Here is a 27,758-nt window from a genome sequence, read left to right on the forward strand (position 1 = left end):
GGGGTTAGCATGTATATGGAATGATGCATTTATACATATATGAAAATACAAAGTGTGCTATGCTAATGCTAGCAACACAGTACTTAATTTTTTCTTAAATCTACAGTAAAACACGCGTTGTTCTTTTTTAATTAATTGAAGATGCTCTTCATTAATTTCCTTAATGTTATATGTGTTTTCTTCAAAATTAATTTTCATAATGATAATTGAAGTGCTTTCAGATGCAGATTTGAGAACTATTATGATAAATTTTTCTTGGGTGATAATATTAAAATTTCAACATTCTGTTCAATTAAAACATTTTATAAAGCTTCTAGAAAGTTATAATATTACACTTAATTTCAAACCTGTAATGTTTGATATGCATGTTTTCAAAAAATCTTGCAGTATGTACCCAAAACAGCATACCTCACTCTCCTTTATGAAAAAATAATAACCTAGGTATCTAGTTATAATCTGTGTACTATGTGGAGTCAAGTTTGCTTATCATTTTAATTCTAATTCGTATACAATTTTATTCAACCTAAATAAATAATATTGTATTTACTTTTTTAAAAAATAAAATTTAACTGAGTTTTTCTTATCTTGTACTTGGTATAATTATTTGTTGAGGTCAATATAAAATTAGCTGAGTCCTCACTAGAACACTGAAAGTCTCTGCCACAGATGATGTTTTCAATTTGTTCACCCTGTTTGTACTTTCATGGTTTCAAGCTGTGTTTGACAGTGCCTTAGCCAGTGGTACTCAAATATGAGGGTTTTATAGCTCCTTTACATTTTAGAACCCAAGCTGTATGCCAAGGAGCTTTTGCTTATTTGCTGTGTAGCTATTGATATTCACTACATTCCTAATTAAAATTAGGACACTTTCTATATAATTACTAGTGTGTTTGAAAATAACCATAATAAATTCTTTACATACAAACATAGATATTTTATGAAATATTACCATATTCCCAAAAGCAAGGCAAGTGACATTGTTTTGTACTTGAACAAACACTTAATGACTAGCTTCTCACATGGAAGATGGCTGCTCCTATCTACCTATCTTTGGTGTGTTGAAATGCTCAAAAGTCAGAAAGCAGAGTGGATGGCAGATCTTTCTGAAATGAGAGAAACAAAAATGATAGTTTCAAAAAATTCTTCCTGTGCACGAGTGAGTGGGTATTTACAGGATAAATCCTGTTATATGAAAATCTAATTTTGAAGATTTGACACCATGCTTTGAGAACTTCCTGTGTTAGCCCCATCAATACTAAGCAAAATAATAACAATGATGGTTATAATAAAGAAGGAATGCTTATGGAGGCCATATTCTAGCAAGAAGAGTAATAGATGGTAAGACCTTGTGATATAAAGGCACGTATATTGAGATAGAAGTATAATATGCAAAGGACTAAGGAGCTTTTATTTGTGATATACTTAAAACACCTGTAGTCCCAGCACTTGGGAGGCAGAGGTAGGCAGATCTCTGTGAGTTCAAGGTCTGCCTGGTCTACATAGTGAGTTCCAGGACAGCTGGAATTATAGGGAGACCCTGTCTTAAAAAAGACAAAAAAGAAAAAAAGTGGTACAGATGAAGGAGGCTGAGATCCAAGGCAGTGAGAGGGAGGCATAGCTAGCTACACCATGATCTAACACAAAGAACGGGGAACAATTTCATCTTTAACAAATTGTTGTCAAACCTCACCTCAGCCATCCAAAGGCCTGAGAGCTCATTATAAAATAACAAATCTTACATACTAAGAAGCTGGTGAGGATTGAGATAAAATATCTATTTTCACATGTGGCAGTTATTCAGGACACCTAATAACATAATGGATTTGCTGCACATTTAAAAAGAGTGAATTGTTACCAGTCTGTTTAGATTACAGTGAAGTGATGGGAATAGGAGGAAAGTCCCAAAATAAAAACGGAAAGTTCAGAAATTAATCATTTATGGCAAGAAAGTTCAATATAGCTGTGAGATTTAAAAATAGAAACAAGATCACAGAAAGGGTGCTAGCAAGGAAACAAAGAAAGAATCACTTCTCACGCAGATCTTATCAAGTCCTTAAGAAAACTTGATAGACGCCTAGAATCATCCTAGCTTATTCAAAATTTCATAAAGAAAACAAAACAAAGAACAATTTTTAAAAAATCAAAAAAAGTGTGTGTGGGGAATCTTCATGTAAACAATGGCAAAAGCTTAGAATTACATAGATAACAGAAGAGTTACTTAAGAGAGAAGCCTAATCAAATATTCCATGGCTTACACTTCTTTAAATGGAATCTTATAATTGTCTTTAAATCTGATTTATATATTAGCCATAAATGAATGACTGGAAGAGTATATAATTATATAGTTAACTTAAAAATACAAATGCATTATTAATTTGAATTAGGAATTTTGATGCTTTCAAAGTATCAACCTTGAAATTTACTAGTCAGTAAGATCAATCTTGAAATTTACTAGTCAGTATCAGCCTATGCAGAAAATACAGTTTTAAGGTTATATGCTAAAATAATTTCTTATTATTCTTCATTTTATCTTGGGTTGTCATGGACCATGACAGGTATAGCTTTAAGAAAATTTACTTCTCAACAACAAAACAGCTTTGTAAAATTGGTGTCAGTTAACACAATGAAGGCAAAAGTATACTTGCCTTGCAGGAGTCTTAATATGTAAAACTATGGGTAGGAGACTCCAACATTAGCTGAGGAAATACTGGCAGCCAATGATTGTTGGGAGAGGAGAGTCAGTTTCTTTAAGGGTGTGACAGTGGATAAGTTGACCAGGAACAAGTGAATGGACATTTGGGGACATAGGTTTGACTTGATAGGTTTGATATATAATAGAGCACATGAAATTGATCCAGGGCTATTGAGGGGGGAAATGTAGAAAGGGAAGTTTAAAAAGATCAAAACATACTATAGGAAATTTGCAAAAATTCAATAAAAATGAAAAACATATGCCTTTAATCAAAAGTCTAAAACACACTTAAGATTAACCTATACCTTTTTAAAAGACAATACAACTCATATCATTTTAAGTAACTTCTCCATCACCACAGTTCAATTTAGCATAGGTTAAATAATCAGAAAAATAAGCAAAGAAAATGTGGAAATTGAGGATAAAACTTGAATCTAGAAAAGATTAATTTATTCCTCAATTCGGAAAGCTTCACCGAGCATTTGCTACATGACAGGAAATGTCCTAACATTTTGTGATACTAAGATGAGCAAGAGCGCTTGGTGTCCATGCTCACATCATGTACCCTAAACCTAATAGGTCTGATCCTGAAGAAATAAGTGCACACTTAAGTATATGCACCCTCCACCCTACCAACTATATGTGGAAATCATTTTCAAGAAAATTTTGCTTTGAAATTATGTCAAAACAATTAAATTGAGTATTCCATAATCTCTCACACTTTGTCCTTAGAGATACCGATAACTAAAGTTATGTATAAATAGTGGGGGTTTTGTTATTCTTTTTATGCCGAGCAGCATATACCATCTAGTGTTTACCAGACTGTCTTATAAGCTGAAATTAAAGACTACATGAGAACTTTTAGTTCAGCTTTTCTGTAGGGCGTGCCTAAGAGCAGTTTGTAGAATAATCAACATGTAGTTACCCATATCTTTATTATATTGAGATTTAAAGTTTATGTCAGTATGTCCTCCAACCATCCATCCCTAGAGCTTAATTTGCTGCTATCCTTTATTTTCAATGTATCACTTTTACAACTCATTTATTGTTGTTGTTGTTGTTGTTCCTTCTCTTGAGTATCAAGGACTATATCCTAATCTTGCCAATTAAAATAACAGTTGTAAATTCAGAGTCAGTTTAACCACATAAATGCAATAATCCACTCACAAGTGGGAAACATTCTTTTGTTGAAAGAGGCTTCAGGCTTGAATACACTTAGAAGAAGTACGCAAAGCCATTTTAGTTTATCCAAATGAAACTGAAAACAAAATGGATGATTTCCTTCGTAAAGTAGAAATAACTCCACTCTGCACTGTTATTTATAATCTCCAAACCTCAAGGAATGATTATTCATAGATATGTAGAATGGGAGGGAAGGAAAACAGTCTGTTCATCGTATCCTTCACTTGAAATACTTTGCACACTGTTCTTAATGTATTTTGATTTATTTTAAAAATACAAATTGTTCTTTGGCTATAAGTATCTCAGACACTTGCTAAAACTTTAAGTATTTCCTCCTCAACCTGTTCATGGACAACACAAGAGATAACCAGCATGTTCAAAGCTGAAATTCAGCTAATACACAGGAACACTTTTTTTCAATAATGTCATTTAAATTCCATGAAGTAAAATGTTAACTTTGCACAATGCAATTCCCTCGAAGCATATATCTTATTTCATTCTGTATGTATATATTCATAATGTTTTATTTCAGGCCGTTAAAATATGGTATACTTTTGAGAAATATGACAGATGATAAAACTGCGGAAGCGTAGGCCATGTGCATGTTTCCATACTTCCGCGTAACTGCTGATTTCTTTGTATTTCAATCAGCTGTCTGAAATAATTGATGATCATCAAATTTAATAAATAACATATGGGTCTACCAATGTATGTGAAGGACCTATTCTTTTTTTCCACCCTCTACTTACATGCTCTTTATATTTTAGTTAAGTAAAACATTTCCTGGATGGCTAGAACTTGAAAATAAGCCATATGCCACATAAATTCCACCGTGAAACAATAGCTAAGATTATTTTAAGAAGATTGTAAAAAAAAAATTTGTCTCAGTATATACTCTATTTATACATCATGCACAAAAATATTTTTTCTATTTTGCTATTGTACACATCTTCTATTTAAAAATATGATTTTATGAAGTTTTTATTCTGTGGCTCTCAGTCATTTAAATATACAATTAAAATATACACTGATGGCTTTAGTTTGTTCATTTAGAATACACACTGATGGCTTTAGTTTGCCAATTTGCCAGTGTTGAGGATAAAACTTGGGGCCAGACGCACAGTAGGTAGGCACTCTGTCATTGAACTATGTCCCCAGTCCTGAATGGAGGTTTAGTATTAAGAGTCTTAAGTCTTAAAATCATATGTTAAACCAGATTTTATCGACCAAATACACTTACTTATCCAGCGGAGCTTCAGTCCGACTCATTTCTGAATGTGTGATGATAAACCCTTTTTAGAAATCAAGACAAGAAAATTAAAATCTTGAAAAGACCAGCTAGTATTTTTTAGGTTGAATTTCTTGGAGAATGAGAAAAAATTACACATATTTCAATATGTTAAATACAGAGAGAGTGCAGCACTGAGTTCCTGTTACCTGCCACATCAACCACTGTCTGGATTCTGATTCCCAGCTATATCATCAACCTTGACCTGGTTTTCCTCTGTTATGAATCCAATTAAATATAGCACTCTAAATGGACAAGTCCATTTCTTGCCAATAAAAGGAGTGGATGAGGAAATCCATCAAAAGCAGTATGCACATGGAATGTTATCTTCTATAGAAGAAAAAATGCTTCAGAAATAAATCCTTATTCTAAATTTTCCTACATCAAATTCAGATTTGCACAGCCAGACCACCCATGATTAGAAATGCCAAAGGCATAAATCTGGAAAGGTACCTGCTTTGCAGATATTACAGCAGCCTCCGTTTTTACTAGGCATTACTAGAATATTCTCCAGTATGTATATAAGATTGCCTTATAGAGATAGTCATGTTCTTACAGGCCATAATTTCAATAAATCATCAAATATACAACTTGCATTCTCACATTTACATTACCAAGTATTTTATGGAGCAATTTTCTAAGGCATTGCAGTGAGACTGCTCAGTGATGTAAATAAATAAATAAATACAATTTCAACATAAAATCCTTTCTTCTAAAGAAAAATAGCTGCTAGAATCTCCTAAGAATACAATTCACTATTAAAGAGAATTCAGTTATCAGGAGGGTCTGTCTTGGAATGCATCCATGAAGGTTTATTACAAAAAGTTTCAGAAGGACTTTATTATTGCAAGCATTACAGAAGCCAAGGATGGATTTATGACTGGTTTCCAGTGTTAAAGAAAGCATGAAAAGCCTAATATCCACAATAGTAAAATGATTATTATGAATAACTGGTACTTTCACATCAGATTATAAGAGGTTTTCAAAAGAAACTTAAAATACCAAATCTATGCTCATCAGTCTGAAGGTACAGAGGTTTGCTTTTGTTATTGATACCTGTTGCACATTAGCACTTACAAGTCTAAGTGAGCACAGGAACTTAGGCTTGCGTTCAAGAAAAAAATCTATTGAAAAGAAAAGAGAAACCTTCAGAGCTTTAGATATAAAGGGTATTTTGGTTTTTTTTAAATATTTTATTTATTATTTTTATTTTTCTTGTACGAATGTATTGTTTGTATGTGTGGAAGTGCACCCGAGTCCTGCAATGCCCACAGAGGTCCGAAGAAGACATGGAATCCCCTGGAACTGGAGTAACAGATGTTTGTTAATCACTATATGGGTGCTGGGAATTGAACCTGGGCTCTCTGCAAAAGCACTCAGTGCTCTTAATTGCTGAGACATCTCTGCAGACCCAATGGGTGTTTTAAAGGATAAAATAGTTATGGTAATCCAATGAAAAAACCTTGAGGCAATATTTTAAAATATTCCCCAATATATTTATAAGTTTATTTCTATTATGTAATGATGTAAGTGTAAATCTTTTTAAATTTATTTATTATTTTTATGTGTATTAGTATATTGTCTGCATGTATGTAAGTGCACTCATGTCGTGTATTGCCCACAAAAGTCAGAAGAGGGTGTTGATACCCTGAAACTGGAATTAAGGCTGTCAGTTATCATGTGTGTGCTAGAACTGAACCCAGGGCCTCTGCAAGAGCAGCCAGTGCTTTTAACCATTGAGCCATCTCACCAGCCCATAAGTGCATGTCTTATTCTTGATGAGGAAAAAGCAAGTGAAACATTAGGAAAATATATCCTTCATTTAAATCTCACAGGTTGATTTTGACAACATTTTAGCTAAAGGATTACATTACGTGCCAGGTTGGTATGTTAAGTGGTGAATTAATTTTTAAGACAGTACATATTTTCTATTTGCAATTTAATAAAACTTTGCTACTTTAATATGTAGCTTTAAGTATGATAGGAACCTGTCATATCTGAAGTGGGAGGCTATTGACTTTAATTGATCACTTTAAAAATATAAACCTTTCTGAATTCACACTTTATTCTCAAATTATTTCCAATGTATGTCCTGACATGCTTAATCCAGTGTGTCTTGACTGCAGTGTACATGTGTGTGTGCTTTTCCACAGTGAGCAATGGCCTATCTTCTTAAAATTCACTCACAAATTTCAGGATACCTATTCAAATAGACTGTAACTGAGAAGTCAAATTCCCTCATGTTAGCCCATAGATAAAATATTTACCTTCAGAGATGTTAGGAGTACACATCAGGTATAAGTAGGTAGTTCATGAAACCCAATCAATAAGGAGAGCAGCTAAATGATGTGCAAAAATGATTAAAAGTACATCTGGTACTTCTTGAAAATCAACGGTATTAATGCTCCTTTAGGAAGAATGGGTTTTTGAGCAATAATGTACAGCACTATTTCTCCAGCTGCTAATGAAAAGAGCTCAAAGGCAGGCATCTCTCTTTGTAGCCATATTGTGTTTTCTGTCCTTTTTCCTCTAGTGAAGCTAGGGAACTTCCCTCATCACTTCAGAAATGTCCTGCTGCCTTCCTAGGAAGGAAAATGAAACACACCATTAATGATAAGATATATGTTTTGATTATACAAGAGCAGTGGGGACAGATGGGGGCTGAGAGTTGCCTAATGACTAGGTCACTTATTAGCAAACTAAATATGCCAGGTTCTCAGTGGAAAGAGGTATTATTTTTAATCCTCTGAAATATGCATCATCTTCTAGGCACGTGTGTTCTTAAATATGTGTGATATTATAGGTTAAATTTAAAAGTCTACATTATTCTTATTTTAGAAAGAAAAATTACATATCTCAAGTGCTAGCTCAGGTTGAATCATAAATCCACTTTTGTAAGCCAAAGCTTTCCTAATTACTGAGTACTTCAATAAGATGTAATGCTAAGAATGAGGAAGGAAACATGCTTTTCCATGTACATAATATATATTCTCTTTCCACGTCTTCATGCTGGTGATTTCAAAATCCTTTTCAGTTTTATTTGAACTTGTTACAAACTCTAAAAAAGCTCCTTATATTAAGCAAGTTTAAGCAAGTTCAATAATTTAGATCAATCAGCAGGTATAATTAAAATAAATATGCCTATAGAGGGAGGATCTTGTGTGGACAAGTCTTGAAACAGATAAGACATTCTGTAATTTAATCATATGTGATAAAAGTCATGTGGCTTGACCACCTCCCTGAAGGCTAGCTCTCATAGTTTTGGAGGACACCATACAAGCTGCTAAGGGAGAACATCAATTGATGGTCCAACCCCAGCTTTAAAGCCCAATGATCACAACAGTAATGGTCACAGAAAACTATACTGAGGCAGTAGTGGCCCTTTTATTTGGGGGTTAGTCAACAACTACCTAATTGGACATAAAGCCCACTCAATGGAAGATAATTTATGTGTGGCACTTAAACATAGACAAATAGACATGGCTGGAGAAGTCATAGATCTTAGAGAACACCCTATGGCTGTCACAGTCCTAGACAAAGGTAATTTCTTACTATATGTTAAATATGGATTCATTTATTTACCAACAAGTATGCCAGTCACCACTTACCAAAGAAGCTTCTTTTGCAACAGAGAATATTACAGATTTCCACAACTGGTCACACACAGAGATTAAGTGTCTGTGAAATACCCAACCCAAAGTGACATATCTACATGGAACCTCTATACCTAAGACTCAAGGAACATGGCGGAACAAGGGACAAAGAGAATACTAATGCATCTCTCAACTCTCATCAGCTAAGCTTCTTCAAGCAACAGTGGGCAATGAACACAAAAGGCCACACAAATGACCAAATTGTAGAGAATAAGAGTCTGCAGAGTATGAGTCCCTGGACAGGACTCTTACACTAAACTTCACCCACCCAGGGTTCAATGGACCATTGCAAAAGAAGAGGGAGCGAGATTATAAGAGCCAAGGGAGGAGGTTCATGACCATAGGAAACAGAGTTTTAAGTGTCCTGAGACCTTGCTCATATGAATTTACAGCAGTTTTGTCAGCATGCACAAGACCCATGCAAACTCAATCAGACAAAAACCCAGCATGGGACTGTAGAAATAATGGGCAGCAGGTCCCAGCGTTGGACAGCTAGACCCCAGTGGATGAAAGTGTACTGAGGGATGTCTGGGTATATTAACTTCACTCGACAGACCTTAACATATATGATTGAATGAAATTTGATGGGGGGTGATTGTGGGGAGGTGTGGATGGTGGAGCAGGAATAAAGATGATTAAGATGTTTTGTATGGAATGTACAAAAAAATCAATAAAAAAAAATATATATATATATATAAATCATGTGGCTTGGCCAGCATTTTGAAGGCAGTGACCTGAATATGAACATATTTTCTGATATATTTATGTAGAGAAAATTTTCAGAAAATTCTCTAACTTTATGTATTTAGCTAGAATTTTTTGGTTTGGGTTGAAATTCCCAGCAATACTGATACAATATTAAAAGTATTAAATAAATTGCTTCAACTTCATTTCTCTATTTAACTGAATGGTTTTCCTAATTGAAAGATAATTACTTTATTTCAATAATCTTTTAGTGTCTAGGGACCTACTCCAGAAGCCAACTCCTAACGTGACAATTTCCTAAGCTTCAGTTCATAAAGGTAAGCAGTGTTTCTGTCTTGATAAAAGGATACAATGAGTGTGTGTGTGTGTGTGTGTGTGTGTGTTTGTGTATGTATGTGTAAGTGTCTGTTTACTACAAATAAAATAGTCATACGGAACAGAAAAAACATACTTAAAAAGTAAATGCAAACCTGGAATCATTCTTACCTTATTTGAAGTAAGTTATATTATTCTGTAACTCTTAAATCCATAAACAGATGAAAATAAAAACAAAAAAAGCCTCATCTACTATTTCATTTATGATCCTGGGGATAAACATTAATATCAAACTCACAGGTCAGATTTGTTCATGATGATGAAACAAAATATTGGTTTATGCAAAAGAATTGAAATAATGCTCTATGACTTTTAGTAAACAAATAGAAAAAAGAATACTATGAAGAGGGTGATAGTCATGGGTTATGGGTTGCCTTAAACAATGGGACAGAAAGAGCAGTGGTGACTTCCTCAGAATTAAATAATAAATTAGTGCTGATATTAAATATGAAATGAAAGTTGTTTTTCCTATTCAAATGTGTTCTTAAATAGAACTCCTCATAAGGGCTAAAATAGGTTTCTCAAAGCTTTGGATGAAATAATGTAAGTATAGTCCTTTGGAACTAATAAAGTAAAATATCACAATAGATAATAACACCTAGTATGTTCTGGACACCTATTGTTGCCAGATATAAATTTTACATATTTTGTCAATTTCATCTGGGAATGCAGATAATATTGCCTTCCTTAGAGTGACTCTGTAAGCAGATAAATGTTTAACATCCATGAGTAGGTCAGTACGTACTATAAAAGTGTTAGCTTATCGGTCAAATTCTTCCTTGTGCTATTTGTATTTAATATTTAGATATTTAACAGGATTAATGTTCTATTAATCTTACAAACTTTCTGCTATACTATTCTGATATGTCCCTGCCTGTATGTAGGAGAGTGAATAAATACGCCTCTAATTCATTTGTCTCTGATCCTGCAGACACTTCCAGCGGCATGGTCACTTCATCCTTTTATTCTTGAAGTATATTACAATTGGATGTTTTGCACTCTACTCTTAAAATTATCTCACATACTCTATAAAAGTTTATTTCTACATTTACAAATGCATTTGACTTAATTAGCAGTTTCAATGATGTGAATGAGATCTATGAATGAGTGCCTAATTGGCCAAGTCTATCCATTCTGATATGGGCCATTATCTTGACAAGGCTGTATTTTTATCCTGAGTATTGAGGTTTGTTCAAAATGCCTTTCAAAAACTACTCTGGTCCTGATTTCTGCTGATTTTAATAGGTATTTTATGTATGTCTCTGTTAGTTACTGATTTCTGAATTTTTTTATGCCTTACCAATAAATTTAGAAAACTACATGCACACCTTTTGTAGACAGAAGCTATTTGTCTGGCAGAAATCAAATGTGATACCATTAGTATGCTTTTTTTTCTACAGTTTGCACATAATTATATTTGCTATAAACATTGCAACTTATACATTGTGTTCTAAGACCCATGTGCTCCGAGTCTAGAGAACTGGAAACCAATAGCTAATTCAAAAGGACCAACAGGAAACTCACATTTTGCTTAAATATGAACAAGGACAGTGAATATTACTATACTTAAGAAAATCATGTAATTTTTTAAAATTATGAATTTGAAGTCTGATTTCATGTGAGGGAAAAGTGAGTATTCCACGTTGATTTTTAAAACACTAAATAAATCACCAAGCACTTAGTTGGCACTATTGTATTAATGCTTCCTTCCCTAAGATATATATTCCTTTATAACTTTGCAACAGCCCATTGTTTAGTGGAGGCAGTAATTATTATAGACTTGTAACAATTGTATAAGTGAATGCAATACTACATGAAGTCACTCAGGTTCTCTTCCTGGAAATTGATGGAACTAGAACCAGAACTTAAGACATGAAGTTTTTAATTATTTGCAGACTCACAGTTTAAATTACATGTTGTGATATAGAAGAATTAAGTTAAAAAGACTTTTTATAAATTTCAAATTTGCAGATAATACATTTCTATAAGGTATCCCAAAGGAAAAGAGAACTATGATAGTCTGAAATGACTCAAATGTAATGATATTTGAAAGAGAAATAAATTATTTAATTCTCAAAAGGTCATAGATAAAGTATCAGCAAGAGAGAAAAAGTGGATGGGATGATGAGTTCAGGGGAGAAAAAGAAATGAGTTTATTAGAATGGAAAAACAGAGTATGAAACCTGATATTCAGTATGTTGGACAGTCCTCTAACTCTCCTTCATGAATAAAATAACTATCAGAGCTTGTAGATTTTCATTAAGGGAAAAAACAGTAATGTATTTTACCTGATATTTTCAGAAGACTCTAGTATACCAGATGCTAAATAATCTACTCAAAAGTCCTATAGCTTCTGTTCTATAATAAAATGTTGGTTACTTAAGGAAAACACACATGAGTGTCTATAAACCCATGGAAAATTGGTAAAACTCATTTTATTTAATCCTGAGGACACAGGGAATCTCAGGCATGGTCGGTAAGAGAAAAGCATGAAGCCTTAGTTTCATAAAAGATGATAAAAACAGGCTGGATCTGAAATAGGAAGAATTAGATTTTAGATCTTCATTTTTCTACAAGAAAAAGATGAACCATGTTGTCCAGGAAACTAGCAGAGCCTCTCAAAATTGAATTTTCAAAGAAATGGTGAAGGCTGAATACAATTGATCACATCGAATAAAGGGCAGCAAGCTAAAGGGGAAAAACTATAACATATGGTTCTGAGTGAAATGCTACCTCCAGCCACCTGATCAATGATGATGCGTCCTCAATGTTGTTTCAACCAATATGAAGGGAAAGTGTACAGACGGGCCCTTGGGAATCAGTTTCCTCAAGAATTTGTTAAATTGGAGGTTGAGCTTGTTTCAGGTAAGAATTATCTGCATTATGCCAATTGAGACATTATTCATAATGTACCAGTCTGGCAGTTAGTTCTTGTCCATAATTTGAATGTCAGGTCTCACCTAGGCAGGTAAAAACCAGGTACACACATCCAGTGAAGAATGATTTATCAAGGTTTAGATACTGCAGACTTCTGACAGAGTATACCAGAAGGGTGGAGACACATTTTGCTATACAAGCATGTCTGAAGCTTATATTGAGAAAATAATTATGAATTTTAAGAACGAATATGAAAAATCCTTGAGAAAACACTAAAGAGAAAACAGTTGCTACTTGGATACACAGAATTGTGTTAGAACCCAGGCCTAATAAAGGCACTATGTGAATTCAATATACTGAATTTTTCCAATGACTCCAGTCCAGAAGGGTGCTTCTGCAGGTCCTTTGAGGGCTCATGGTTCTGGCTTGGAAGCTCCCCTGAGTTCATCCTCATCACAGAATATTTAAGAATTACAGTTATTTCCCCTGAACCTCTTAAAGATAGGGCATTGCTTTGGAGCAGAGGCAGGGCCTCTTGCCTCTTGAAAGGGGAGTTCTTGTTTTCGTTCTCTTCCCTTCTTCCTTCCTTCCTTCCTTCCTTCCTTCCTTCCTTCCTTCCTTCCTTCCTTCCGTCCTTCAACATTAGTCCTTCAACATTAAATGTTATTTTTATTATCCTTTCTAAACATCTCTGATTGGTTCTTTGAGAATTTCATACAATGCATTTGATCATATTCACCCTCCTTTCCCAACTCCTCCCAGGTCTACCCCCTTTCCCTAGCCAGCCAACTTTGTGTCCTCTTGGGTGTGTGGCCATCCATTGGAGTGTGGTTGATCTACCTGGGGAAACAGTCTTAAAGAAAACTGACCCCCTTAACATAAATAACAGAATGCACGAGTTCAACAGTGTGAGGAGAGCGGGGCTACGGGAGTGTGTAGCTGAGAGGTATAAAGATGATTAAGGTATTTTGTGTGAAATACCCCCAAATTCAATGTTTTTTAATAAAATAAAAATGACTCTCCCTCTCTCAGCAGCTACCAATTACTAACTACATTTCTTGAACTCCAGTTTTCCCAGTTATCTCACTTCCACTGATTCTGAATCAGCAATTTCTGGCTTCTATTTAGTACTTATAATTAAACTCGACATGCTGTGTTCTTTTTAGATACCTGTGTGGGAAGATTATTTCAAATGTATCATGCAAGATCTAAAAGACAGGTCTGATAAACAGTTTGCAATAGAATGAAATATAAAGGAATATAAAAACACAGAGTACTGACCCCTGTGTCTCCTACAACTCCTCACTAATCAAGATATGCATATTCTCAAGTCTTCCCTTTTAATACAGACCCAGAGATTTAATTAAAACTACATTTCACATTTTTAAAAAATATTTTATTTTCTTTATGTGTATGCATATATTGCCTGCGTGTAGGTAAGTGCACCGTGTCATGCAATGCCCATGGAAGACAGAAGAGGCTGTCATATCCCTTGGAGCTGGAGTTACAGAAAGTTGTTAACGGCCATGTGGGTGCTGGGATTCGAACCTGGGTCTTCTGCAAGAACAGCCAGTGTTCATAACCACTGACCCATCTCTCCAGTCCCTACATTTCGCATTTTTTTCCTCACTTCTTTAGTTTGTCGCATTTTGTTGGTTTATTTCTTATATTTTTTTTGAAATACCTCTCAGTCACTTTTGATGAAGATTTTTTACAGCATTCTATTATAGTACAGACATTTTAATGGTTCTCTTTGGGGTATCATTTCTTATTTTAAGTCAGATAATTAAGTGGTAGTCTCATCTGTTTCAAACAGTTCACCCTTACCAGTATACTAGTGACATCTAAGCTCAATTTATTATGATTAATACTCCCCAAGTTTCAGATCTCCATTTCCAGTAGCCTGATACATACTATTCCTATTTTTCAAAGATGTCCTAAATAAGACCTACCTGAATGAGACTCATACCTGTGGAAGTGTGCTGTTGCTTTCATTTCTCCCAAGTTGGTAAATAACACTGCTGTCCCTCACCTCTGTCCCTTACCTCCTATAACTGCTATTTTTGATATAACTCGCTGTTTCCCACAACTCTGTAGTCCTGCTTATCAAATCTCTCCATACTCAATTTCAAGTTTTGGTTATAAGTTTTAATACCACCAGTATATATGCTCTTTTAACTCTTACAGCATTTAATCTGCCCATATAATTTTTCCCTTTCATCACTTTACACCTTGCTTATATCCACCCAGTCTTCCCAGTTTCAATCCCTTCTGCATTTGTTGTGTTCCTCCCTTCTAATGGTCCCCATTTTGCTACCAAGTTTATTTGTGATTGTGTATGTATGTAAGCAGTTAAACCTAGATTCACATATGAGAGAAGGTACAATATATTATGCCTGTCCCCATGCCATGCTTTATTTACCTCTCTCCCCTCATTAGAATTCCCTTTCTAATCTTATCAAACAATTCATAGTATACATGAAATGACAAATATTCTGTTAGCCTTTCATGATGTCCTTATAATTCTTATTCCTTTACTTATACATTATGGCCATATAATTCTATATCACATTATTTAAGCATGTAGAAAACAGAGAACATTCATTTTTGAATTTTGGGTGGGTGTCTGTATGTACTAAATGCTCTATTCTAAATCAATGAATTAATTTAACTCTGAATTCTCATAATACTCCACATTCCTGACTTGTATAGAATTTTCACTGTAACTTCTATGAACTTTTGCTATCAGTTCGGGTTTGGTGACATGTGGCCTCACATGGAATAGAAAGAATATGCACATACCACACAGCACTGACTGAATCTCTGGGGAATGGAACCTCAGAGCACAGTGCCAACAGAGATCATAGATCGGTCCCCAGTGACCTCACCAACATAAATTGGGAGCATTTTACAGCACGTGTAAATAAGAACTGTTAAGTCAGAAGATTATTAAACAACTGGCTGCAGATCTATAATCTGTTTATTTCTAAAATGCTTTATGGCTAGATATGGGTTTCATTAACACATATGGTAAAACATGTAGTTTTCCTTGAAATTATCACATATTAAGGAAAAGCGTGTTTTGGAGAAGGCATTTAAATCTACATGTGTTATAAGTATTTTCACATACTGATAATAGAAATCTAATCATATTTTCTGGATTGTAATGAAAATATTAACAAGATGCTAATATTTAATGTCAAAAAATTGGTCTGCATGAATTAAAGTCCACCAAAATAAAATTTTAAAACAAAAAAAACTATTGTCCACACTGTAAATAAAAATGGGGTATCATAAAAACAAACATGAACTTAAATAAAATCTTGAAAAAATAGTTACAAAAATGATTTACACAAACAAAAAGAATGAATTACTTTTTTATAGAGAATAATCTGATCTAATGCAACCTAATCTAATGCAACTTAACCTCAGTTTGAGTACTGGCCATGTAAACAGAGGTAGCTTCAAAAGTATCTTCACAAGCTCTTATTAAATTTTAAATGCCTATGTGAAGCATATACACATGTAGTAATTCTCAGTGTTAATACCAAGGAGAAAACAAAGACAATGAATTTTAGTGTAGACCTAAATTCAGCTTCTGCTGTCACTTATGCTGCTATCCATTTCCTGAACTTTTGAATAACATCATTTAGTATAAAAAAAGGAAGTTCGACAAAATCGAGGAAACCAGAAGACTTAAAAAAAGAAAAAAAAAGCTGGGCATATGACTCATTTGACAATGTGCTTGCAGTGCAAGTATGAGAACTAAATTCAATTCCCAGCATTCATGTAAAAAAGCCAGGTACACTGAAGAGTCTGCAAGCACAGTGCAGGAAAGGAGAGACAGGATCCCTAGACTCACCAGCCATCCAGTCTAGTCAGATCTGTGAGCTCCAGATTCATTGCAAGACTATCTCAGAACGGAAGTTAGCCATTGAAGAAGAAACTCACCTTCCACCTCTGATAACCACATTCATGCCCACACAGATACATATGCACATACACGTACACACACAAAGATTATTATTCATAGTATAAGCATATAGTATAAGTATAAGTATAAAGAGGAAACACAAGCAATTTGAATTTTTAATATCTGATTTGACATAAAGCTTTCCAACAAATTTTACTATTTTTATATAAAAAATTATATATTAAACTATGTTGAATATAGGCAAAGAAAGTGAATATGAAATAATGAATATTTCAAGGCTTTCTTACTGCCCAGGACTTTATTTATTATACAGAAATTCACTTCTGGTTGTTCATCCATATCATTTTCCTGTCTTTGCTGGGCACCTCATATCATTTTGATCTCCGATAAGTTTTCTACTTTTCACATTATATCTAATTCACTACAGTCAAGGCTGTATCTCCCCAGCAGAAGGACGTGCATTTCAAAAGCAGGAATTCTATTTCACTTACTTAAGTTTTCTCAGAAAGCCTTGATCATATTTCAATTTCAATACATGTTTGTTGAATCAAAATGAATAACCACAGTTTTGTCTCCATATAATCATTACACAAGGGCTGTGAGGGGTATTGTTCAGTATAGCCTTTCTCAAGGAAAAAATGCTTTACTTATCCAATAGTGAAAAAAAATAGCTGCAACAGAAGAGATAAGAAAGAAAATTGTTTTTCTCTAGAAGAGGAATATTGAGACAAATCAGTTTCTCAGTAAGTGAGCTGGCCCCAGAGGTCAAGAGTGCTAACTACACTTTCACAGCCCAGTTGCACTTTCTTTGCAACTGAGAATGTGTTTAAAAGTGTCCTCATGTTTCAACATCATGTTTTTATATATAACTCTGGATAAAAATTCAGAAGAAGAATATAAATAGAAAAATAGAGGTATACACCAAAAAACAGGAAAGGTAGCGATGAACCCTTTGACCAAACAAGGAGCATTGGAAACAACAAAAGTCACTGTCAACACATTAGGATCAAATTCACAGATGCCCAAGACTTTTAGTATCTGAAGGCAGCAAACCTACTCACTGACCTCCAAAGTCACTTTTGAGGTTAGATGAGAGCTCATTCTCTTCTTAAATGTCATAAGAGTTCAGCAGAGTTACATAGTTTTAAAGGACTAGAATAAAAAGGGTAATATGGCCACATATTTTGTCAGTATTAATTATTAATACTAAGACTAGAAAAAAAGAACTGAGGAGCAGTAAGCATATTAATCGAACATCTTTTAGCTCATTTTCCCTATGATGTGAATATTTCGCATCTCTCCAAAGAAAAATATTGCACTCGATTGAAACACTAAACATAAAATATAAAAAACTTTAAAAAGAAGAAACAGAACATGTGCTAGAAAGACAATATTGGTACTGCTCAGCCTTTGCTAATAAAATGGTTGAAGGTGATTTGATGCCAAAAAGCATGTTTCCTTGTTCTTTTATGTCACTGACTCTGAGCTCACCCGTGACACTCCATCAAGAGAGAAACCAAGTAAAAATTACTCACAATGAATATTATTCTGGCTTTTAATGTTAAAATGTTGTTTTTGCAAGGTTAAATATTTTATGAAACTCTCAGATACCATGTGGCACCAAATAAAAGGTTTATAATATTAAAGTTATAGATCATAACTAAATAACAGCAAACAATTTTTCAGTTCATATGAGATCATTATGACTGTACTTATTTGTAAATTATTTCATAATATTTCATTTAGTTTCTTCTACAAAGTGATGGTTTGTAATAGATGAGTCTGGGGCTCAGCACAGGACCAAGAGCATTACACTATTAGAAAAAGGTGAAGCCAGGATTCAAACTTATGTCACTGGTTTCAAAAACCTATTTTTTAAGCAATTAAATTCTGCCCACAATACTGAAAGTGTCCACTAGGACAACGTGGGCTTAGATCATAAGGCTTCTCTTACTGGAAAGCTAGAAAGCAGCTGCAGCACACATCTTGATTGGCCGAGACCTAGCAGACAGTATCTCTAATCACTTTCTCTGTCTAATCACAGAAGACAGAGTATGCAGATTTCTTGAGAACACTTGGGAAGTACAGCATGTTCACAGATGTCTGAGAAAGTAGGAAAATTATCTTCAGTGGGCCACTGGCAACTAAAATGACTGGGGGGCATCTAGAACTGCGAAAATAAACCCTTAGTAACGTGTCAGATTCTTCTTATGGAAAACAATGCATCACATTTGTTTTGGGGTATTAAGCCTATGCTGCTCACAAGTACATCCGAATCTTGGGAAAGGTGAAAAAGGCAGTTTGGGCTATATAACTCAGTCTAAATGAAAACAGCAGGGGCTAACACCAAATAAATAACAATGTCTCAAGACTGGGTATGTGAGGTCGAGGGGAGACAGAGGGTTTTCGAGCCCACATAAAATTATGTGCTTAGTATCCATTCTCATGATTCTTGTCCATATGGAAACTGGATTTTTCCTGATGAGTGCTAATGTTCATCTGTGAAAACTTAGTGCCAAAGAGAAAAAGGGTTCGCTGTGCTACTGCATGTTTTAATTTTCAGGAACAAGGTACTCTAAATGCTACTGAAACCAGAGAATGAAGAGACAGATAAGGCACCGGGAATGAATAAAACAATTGCGCCAACCTTATATAACTTTGACTAAGAAAGAAACGGGAGTTCAAAATTATCAGTGTATAGAAGTCAAATTCTTTTAAAGATCTGGGAAAACAAAGATTCCTAAAATTAAGCACTTTTAGAATGATCAAATCTCTTAACTCATTGAACTTTTTAAAGCCTGTCACATGTACTATCTGTTATTCTCCTTTCAAAAATTCATTTCCATGGTATGCTATTTCTAAACTATTATAAAAATTTACCTAGAAATAAAACACTGTTTTCTACCTTTTTATGCTTAATCTGACCCATTTACATCATAAAGCAGAAAGTGTGCATGCTTCTTCTGTTATGACATATCTTAATCACAGTGGCTGTCAGTGAAGGGCACTGCAACCAGGGTGAAATCAGATCCCCAGATGGCTCTTGCATTATGTGATTTGAGGGAGGTTCCGAAACTGTCTCCCACACTGGCCTGCTATGATGCCAACCTTTCCACCCACCTGAACAGAAATCACAGCCTTACTAAGCCCTCTTTGATTTATGTGATAAATGTGTTATCTACTATTAGAATGAACAGATGTTATGTGGGTTGAGAGTCACCGTTACAATTACTACTGCCTTGGTGAAATTAATAAACATTATAACATTCACTGCCCATCTCACTAAGAGATGCAAATCTTTCTCTCATATACTTGTCTCTCTCTATCTCTATCTCTCTCTGTGTGTCTCTTTGTGTCTGTCTCTGTCTCTGTCTCTCTCTCTCTCTCTCTCTCTGATCTGTAGACTAAATGATAAAAGAAAAAAGTATGATGTAGAGGGAAAATCATAGACTGTTGGACCAGGGTGATATTTTAAAGTTTTGCTCCATTGCCATGGAGATAAACAGACCCAGATTCAGAAGGGTTAGGTGGCCTGCCCACCACTGATGACAGTGTTTGAATTAGAGGCCAAGTGGAATATTCTCTGTATCTGAGCCTGTTATGAACCACATTTAACCAAGTCATATATAGTAAACACAAACTGGCTTTGCAAAGTTGACTCCGAGTGGGGCACTTGAAAGATTAAGTAGGCCAGAATAAGAAGCAGCAAACAAGATAAATTCAATAGCCTTCAAAGAAAATGAAATGCCATGCAGAGGAATTCTGAACTTGAGAGCATTATCAAGACAGAAGCAAGCAGAACATAGTCACATAGTCAATATTTGTCTTTAAATGATGATGCTTTAAGCCTAGTATCCATATTTTACATGAGTTATTCAAATATTTTAACTTTATCATTCAATGTTTTAACATAACTAAGTTCCCACAGTGAGCTCCAAATTTTAAAATATTTTCTTCATTTAAATTTCGAATTGTTAATCAGTCACCCCATTTTGCCAATAAAAAGATCAGCATTAAGTCATAGTGTTGATAATTATGTTGATAATTAGTCATTATGTTGATAGTTAAATACAATGAAAATACTAATTGAAATTAATAAATGAATAAAAATTCATATAAAATTCCTAAAATATTTTGAGTGATCTAATTTCTACTTCTAAGGCTCAAGGGAGATCAACTTCACAGATATGGAACTTCAAAATGATGGGACTCATTCGACATTTTTCAACCTTATTAACATTATTTTTATAATGAGTTATAGAAGAAAGATAAAATTTTTGACAGCATATAAGCACATTTCAATGCTAATTTATTTTAATTTCTCTTTTTTAAGTGACTTTTTAAAATGTCTTTTTGCAACAGGGTCTGCATGCAGCCCCAGCTGGCCTGGAACTCACTACGTAGACCAGGTTGGCCTGGATCTTAAAGATATCCACCAGCCTCTGCATTCTGAGTACTGTGACTGAAAGGTGTGTGCCACCACATCTGGCCTTTTAGTGACTTTTTGGCACAGCATCTGTGCTGTTAGTTATCCTATTTCTAGTTTGTTATATGGCATTGGAAGGTTATACGAAGGTTGTCACACTTCAAATTATCTCCTAAACTTCGCAATGAAAGTTAATCCAAATGGTTAGTGAAGCATGAATAGTTTCATACAACTTAGAACTGAAAAAAAAACTCTGAGGTAATAATAATTATGAACTAGGACAGCATACGAAATAGTATTTTTATGGAAAATACAAATCAAAAAAGAATATAAATCCTGATTAAAACGTAACCAAGCAAGCAAGCAAACAAACAAACAAAAAAAAACCCTGATTACCTGGATTTCAATTAAATATGAAAAATAAATTCTTGACAGGTTTCAGTTACAATTTTATTTATGTCAGAATGGTCCATTAATATTAAAGATGAAATTACCAAAGTCCAGGTGATACTATCACACTTTGCAACTAGATGAAGATGGTCAACTTGGATCTAAACAGAACTGTTACTCAAATACCAACGGGTAAGTCTGGAAATGCTCAAAGTATATCCTGTCTCCTTCTGTCATTACTTATATAGATGAGGGCTAAGATGAATCACAGCCAATATATGACAAATCACTTATATAAACTCTGCATGTCAACTGTCTGTCACGCACAAAGTCAGGGAAAAATCAGTTCTATTACTATGGTTCCTTCTCTTGACAGGACTTAATACATGGTTATAAAACAGAACTGGAACCTTCTTTAAATTCTTCAGTAAACTTTCTGTTCTCTTTTCATGCTCATCTGTTGTTATCCATGACATGAATATTTCCTGAAAATTAACCTATATGTGTTTTCCATATATAATTATGTTTTAACTACTAGGCATCATTTCCTGATAATTTTTAAAATGCTGAATATCTTTAAATCCACAAAGCAGAAAAATAACATTAAGTTGTATATATAATGCCAGCAATATAAAAAATCACTGACATGTAAAAAAGTAAATACTTGATTGTTCATATTCTTGCTTACAGTGGAAAAGCACTTTTGTAAACATAATCAAAATTATTATTAATGAAAGATAGCCTGAACATAATAAAAATCCCGTTAATGACTCTTGTCTTACTTGGAAGGAATACATATATGTGAATATATAAAAGGAACTTTTAATTTAAAAATTTTGTACAAAGACAAATATACTTGACCTAAATATATATTCAGAAGCATCAGAATTCATACAAAAATTTTACACTTGTTTTAAAAAACTACTGAAAAAATATTTTTTAAAAAATGTCACGTCAGACTCCCATCCACATAAGCACACACCACCATACACACAGATAAGCATGCCTTATAGCCATGAGGCAAAACGCCATTTAAAATCTGGGTGATTGATCAAGAAGGATATCAATCAACAGGCCCTGATATCATATCTGATAATTACATAGACAGATAATTATTTAGTATGAGTTACTTTAGCATACTTCTCTTGGGGTCATTGATGATATATGATTATTGGATTTTAATTTTCATGGGTAAACCTCTGAAGAAAATGATTTTTTCTCTTTGCATTAATATTCTCCTTTTGTATATCATCACTGAAGAAACTGGTATAAAGTAACAAAAAGATCTTATTTCATTAGGGTTTTGAGGTAGTGAAAGGTATAAATCTAATTTGACTTTTCACTACAGATAAAATGTATGCAATTCCCATGCCTTCTTTGATATATAACCATATCTTTTTTTTACATTTGAAATAATAATGAAGTGAGGAAGATCTTTGCTATTCCATTATTTGACATAAATATATTCCTTTAACATTTACAGTCTACTCAAATTCCAGAAAATAAATAACTGAATTATCTTTGAGAACATAAACAAAAATGAAAATATTTACAAGTATTATTTGTAATATAATTTTATGACATACAAAAATTTATATAAAGCCAATTATTGTTACAATTATGCGAATAGCCTAACAACAGGGTAGAGTGGGAAGAATTATAGTTTGCTTTCTTTCCTTTCTCTTGCAGAAATCAAGACAAACCTTGTACTTAAAGGAGAGAGGAAGTCTAATAATGTTTACTGCATGCCATGGAGAGCAAGGCAGCGATTCTCATTTGATCCATTTTGCCTGGCATTTGAAAGAAACAGTTTGAAAATGCTTTGCTAAATATCTAGGAAAGGAAAACCTCAAGCAAAGTATGTTTGTAATCATTTCCTTTTACTAAGACTGGATAAAGGCAATTGAAGAAATAGTTGCATGACAAAAATGAATAGAAGAAAACAAGACAGTTCCTAATGGATTTCATTTAGAAAGTGCACATTAATTTAGCATTTTTCATAGGAGGTACTGCTCTGATTTATTTGTAAATCCACTTATTTCTGATAGGTTATTTTTAAATGAGGGTGCAATTTTGTGAATTTTATCTACAGATTTATGTTCCTTTATTTGTCATTTCTGTATTTTAGCAAGTATTTAATATTTTAATATACTTTTGGTGTCAGCTAGTTTATTTTGATTTTAGACTAACCTTCACAAGCCTATTTATTTGGCTCACTAGCGTGATTATGTGTGTGGATGTTGTGTTTGCCCCTACCATTTTCCATATGCTCTGCCTCACCAACACTGCCATCCGGCGTGGTCCTTTCATAGTTGTCCTCTGGGAGTGGAAGGGCACCCAGTCTTGGCCCTGATGAACTCTTACTGCTTGGTGTTTCTGACTCCTCCAGCCCGCTGTCATAGCAACTCTGCAGTGACCCCTGATGTGGGTCCTGAGGCTGACTCACAACAGAAAACGTCACTCTACGAAATGGCTGTAAAAGAAAAGATTCTGAATGTCACTAAGATATAAGATTATAAATTATCTTATTTTTAAATATACATAAATTTTATACATAAAGGACTACTAAAACTAATTCAATACAAAATGATCAAATAGGTTTTAATAAATCTGAGTGAATAGATATCATCTAAGACAAAGCCTAAAGTTTACATTTTATTGTGGAAAACAGAAAATTCCTTTTCAGAGACAGAGGTGAGAAAACATCATTTTTGCCCAAACATGCATTTAAATCAGATATACTTGCTCTAATAGTCAAGCTTTTTCTATTCAGTAGTCTTCATGCTTTTCATAAATAAATTTTATTAAAAATAAAAAACATCCAGTGATTTGGGGAATTAATAAGTTCCGAACCAATCGATCATGAAAAACGTCATTTAAAATGCTTCATCCCAATGACATAATGCATTAAAATCAGCCCATATTGTATTGTGCTTTAAAACTGAATGTGCTGGTACTCGGAGATTAAAACTGCAACTAAGTGAAAATTCAAGTATGGTGCTAGTAAATCAGAAAGTATTTATTATTTCATTCATATAAAACATTATTTATTTGAAACTGTGAAGATCACAGAAAATGACATGTAAAAATTTCTTCAACCTATGAATGAAAAATAAATTTAAATATTCAACTGTATGTGTTTACCATGACTACAGTCCATTCAAACACAGTCACATCAAGTATAGCTTCTAATTTTTAATCTTAGAAGTCCTACTTACTAAACTATACAGGTAGAACCAACAAATAACTATGGTAGTAACAATGGCTGAGCAGACGATCCACTGTGCAAGGAATGTGAAGATTTCCCTAATTACTTAACAAAATGAAAAAAAATCATTAAGAAATCAAACTAACGCAGTACAGAAACTATTCATATTGACAGTACTACATCAAAAAGTATAAATTTAGAAAAATACAAAAAATGATCTTCATAATATGAGTAAATTCTAAAATATGACTTAAAATTCTTGTATACACTAAGCCCTTATGAACTTGAAGGTGGCCTGAGTGAACATAGTTACAAATATAAGTATCACTGATCCTTTGATGATTGTTGCCAAAATTTAGTATAAAATTTAAGCATCTTTTCTGAATGTTTATAGCCTGAGAGTTCATGGTATAAATCACTAATCATGACTATGACCAACAGAACTGTAGAATGCCAAGGATTATGTCCATGGTAAGTGAGTAAAGAAAAGGTTAATTGTGACAGTCTCCCTAGTTTATAGCTCGACTTTGCTAAAGACAAATACATGCTTCCACTATTTGCATGTTACACTGTTAAAAAGAAAAGACTAGCTGAAAACACTGTTCATTGCTGATATTTCTGCCAGTATCATGAACTTGTTAGGAGCATAACGTCTACAAAATCTTTTTTTGTTTTATTTTAGTTAAAAATCAAGTTCATAAATGATTTGATCTGAATGAAAAGGGAAAACAATTAAATCACATTCTCTTCCTCATGATGTCACATTGAATTAATAACACAATGTTGAAAAGCAGTCACACTATATTTCATTACAGATAATGTATACAACATGGGCCAAACTCATTGACAAAAATCTCTGGATATATTTCCTTTATTTCACCAATAATTTTCACATTTCTTTAAATTAATATGACCAGTATATTTTAACTTATTTCTAAACAGAATGAAATATATTTTTATGTATTACTTTATGTTGTGTGTGTGTGTCTGTGTGTGTGATATGTGTATCCATGTGTGTATGTCCGTGTGTGTGTGTGTGTGTGTGTGTGTGTGTGTATTCTTTTTATATTTTCTACCATTCACCATTACCAGCTGGCCACAAAGTGCCTCAAATTGTCTGAGGAAATTTGGCCTCCCTTTGGAAATGATACCACTGCAGTTCTTAAAACAATACTGTTTTGCACACAAAAGATACTAAGCAAACACAATAGAACAGTGAAATGTTAATGACAATGAGAAGTTAAGGCAAGAATTCCAAGGGCCTTGTAGACACATTATTTCAAAACAGCAATAGGCTAAAAATATTTATCTATACAAAAAAGAAAGGAAAGTTAAATGTTATTCTTAATTCTACTTTAATGATTTTCAAATCTTTTAGGATCAGTTTTTGCTAACAAAAGAAAAAAGTTCAGAATGAACACAGAAACACATAAGCTCTGTTAATACAGAAAATGAAAGTAGGAAATTATGAGAAATAGGTTTCATTTTGATATTAAAATAAAAAAATAGAATAACATTTGGTAAGGACAGGAATCTCAGAATATGTGCTTACATACTTGTTCCACCAAAGCACTGCTACAGTAACAGGAAGAAAGTCTATAACCTATATCTTAATAAAATTATGCAAAAATTAAAATAATGATTATGGATTGTACCATGCTGCCAAGAACTTATGCATTATTTTTTTATTTCTACCCCATTTAGATTATGAATACTTGGATTTCCATAAATTAATTTAGAAGTAAAAACATTAAAATTTTAAAATACTAAAAACCATTTATGGCTCATCAATGTTTCTTTTTGTATAAAAAGCTGTTTCTAATCATGTAGTTATTAATAATTTTTAAAAAAGTTGTTTCATTTAGTATAGTTTCTGAATGAATGCAAATATTATTCACAATAAAAATACAAAATGAATAGTATTAAAATGAAAAAGAACATGCCCTAACAATTATTATGATTCACTCTTAAAATATGTCATCAGAATTCTATAATAAAATTCAATATCAACATTATATCACCATACATTAAACTTTAATCATTTTAGATAGGAAAATCATTGAGGCAATTCATTTAAGTTGATAAGGCAAAAAAATCCTAAATTTTGAAAAAATAAAATATTGGTGCAAAAGTTGAAGTTTCCTTCTAGTGGTAATTCACACATATTCAGTTAGATGGATAGATGAAAATAGGGATTGAGGGAGGGGGGAGGGAGATATGGTTTAGAGAGCAGAGGAGAGATGGAGGGAGTGGAGGAAGGGGAGAGAGAGGAGAGAGAGAGAAAAAGAGAGAGAGAGAATTCTATGCAATCCAGGACAGGTTGGATCTATTGTAAAGAGGTTTCAAAGCAAAGATTATGATACAGACTTTATATCATCTATGAATTCCAAAAAGATGGATAAAGTCAAATGTAGAATAGTATGTTGGCTTCTTGACAAAATTCACATTGTGTATAACTGTTTTCTCTGCTGATACTAGGAAGTAGCTTTTAATGAGTGATAGATGATTCTTGAGTTTGCATAAAACTTAGAATTACCTAGAGAACTCATTGTTTATGAGTTCTCAATCATTTCATTGTTTACAAAATGTCAATTTCTACCAATATAACCAAATGAATAAGCATTAAAGATATAAACTGGATATTAGTTGATGAAGAAACACAAAGAGGAAGGGAAACTATAGTCAGGAAATAAGATCCTGTGAAGAGATCTAAGCAAACTTCTCCAGAAACCAAGTCCCACTCAGTGTTGTCAATTTCCAGACTCAGAGTCATGCATGCTTCATTTCAAGGCTCTATGTTCTAGATTTGAAAGCATTCAGTGATCTGAAGTGTATGAGCTCCATATTTTTTCTGTCTTGAGTGAAAAATGACTTTGGGCCTCTAAATGCAACATTTTCTATATAAAAGAAAGGAAAGCAAATGAGTTTGAGGAAGATTATCATCTTGCAATCTTCTGCTAGTTTGAACAGTCTAAAAATGGTGGTGTATGTCTGAGAACTGCAAATAAGGAGTGGAAACTAAAGACCT

At 33.6% G+C, this 27,758-nt stretch overlaps 1 protein-coding gene across 6 annotated transcripts in view; it reads right to left on the reverse strand.

Annotated features, from left to right (window-relative positions):
* Positions 1 to 27,758, reverse strand: part of Pcdh7 (protocadherin 7) — a 434,303-nt gene that overhangs the window by 210,097 nt on the left and 196,448 nt on the right. For 2 of the 6 annotated variants that reach the window (XM_008827642.3, XM_008827647.3), the window contains exon 2: positions 23,779 to 23,995. In XM_008827642.3, coding sequence (XP_008825864.1) covers positions 23,779 to 23,995 — 217 coding nt within the window. Of the gene's footprint in view, positions 1 to 7,518; positions 7,745 to 23,778; positions 23,996 to 27,758 lie in introns of those variants that run through there. The other 4 variants (XM_008827646.3, XM_008827644.3, XM_017796766.2 and 1 more) reach the window with 3 other exon arrangements.

Source organism: Nannospalax galili, unplaced genomic scaffold, assembly GCF_000622305.1.
Source record: "Nannospalax galili isolate Female #2095 unplaced genomic scaffold, S.galili_v1.0 scaffold292, whole genome shotgun sequence".
NCBI lineage: Eukaryota > Metazoa > Chordata > Mammalia > Rodentia > Spalacidae > Nannospalax > Nannospalax galili.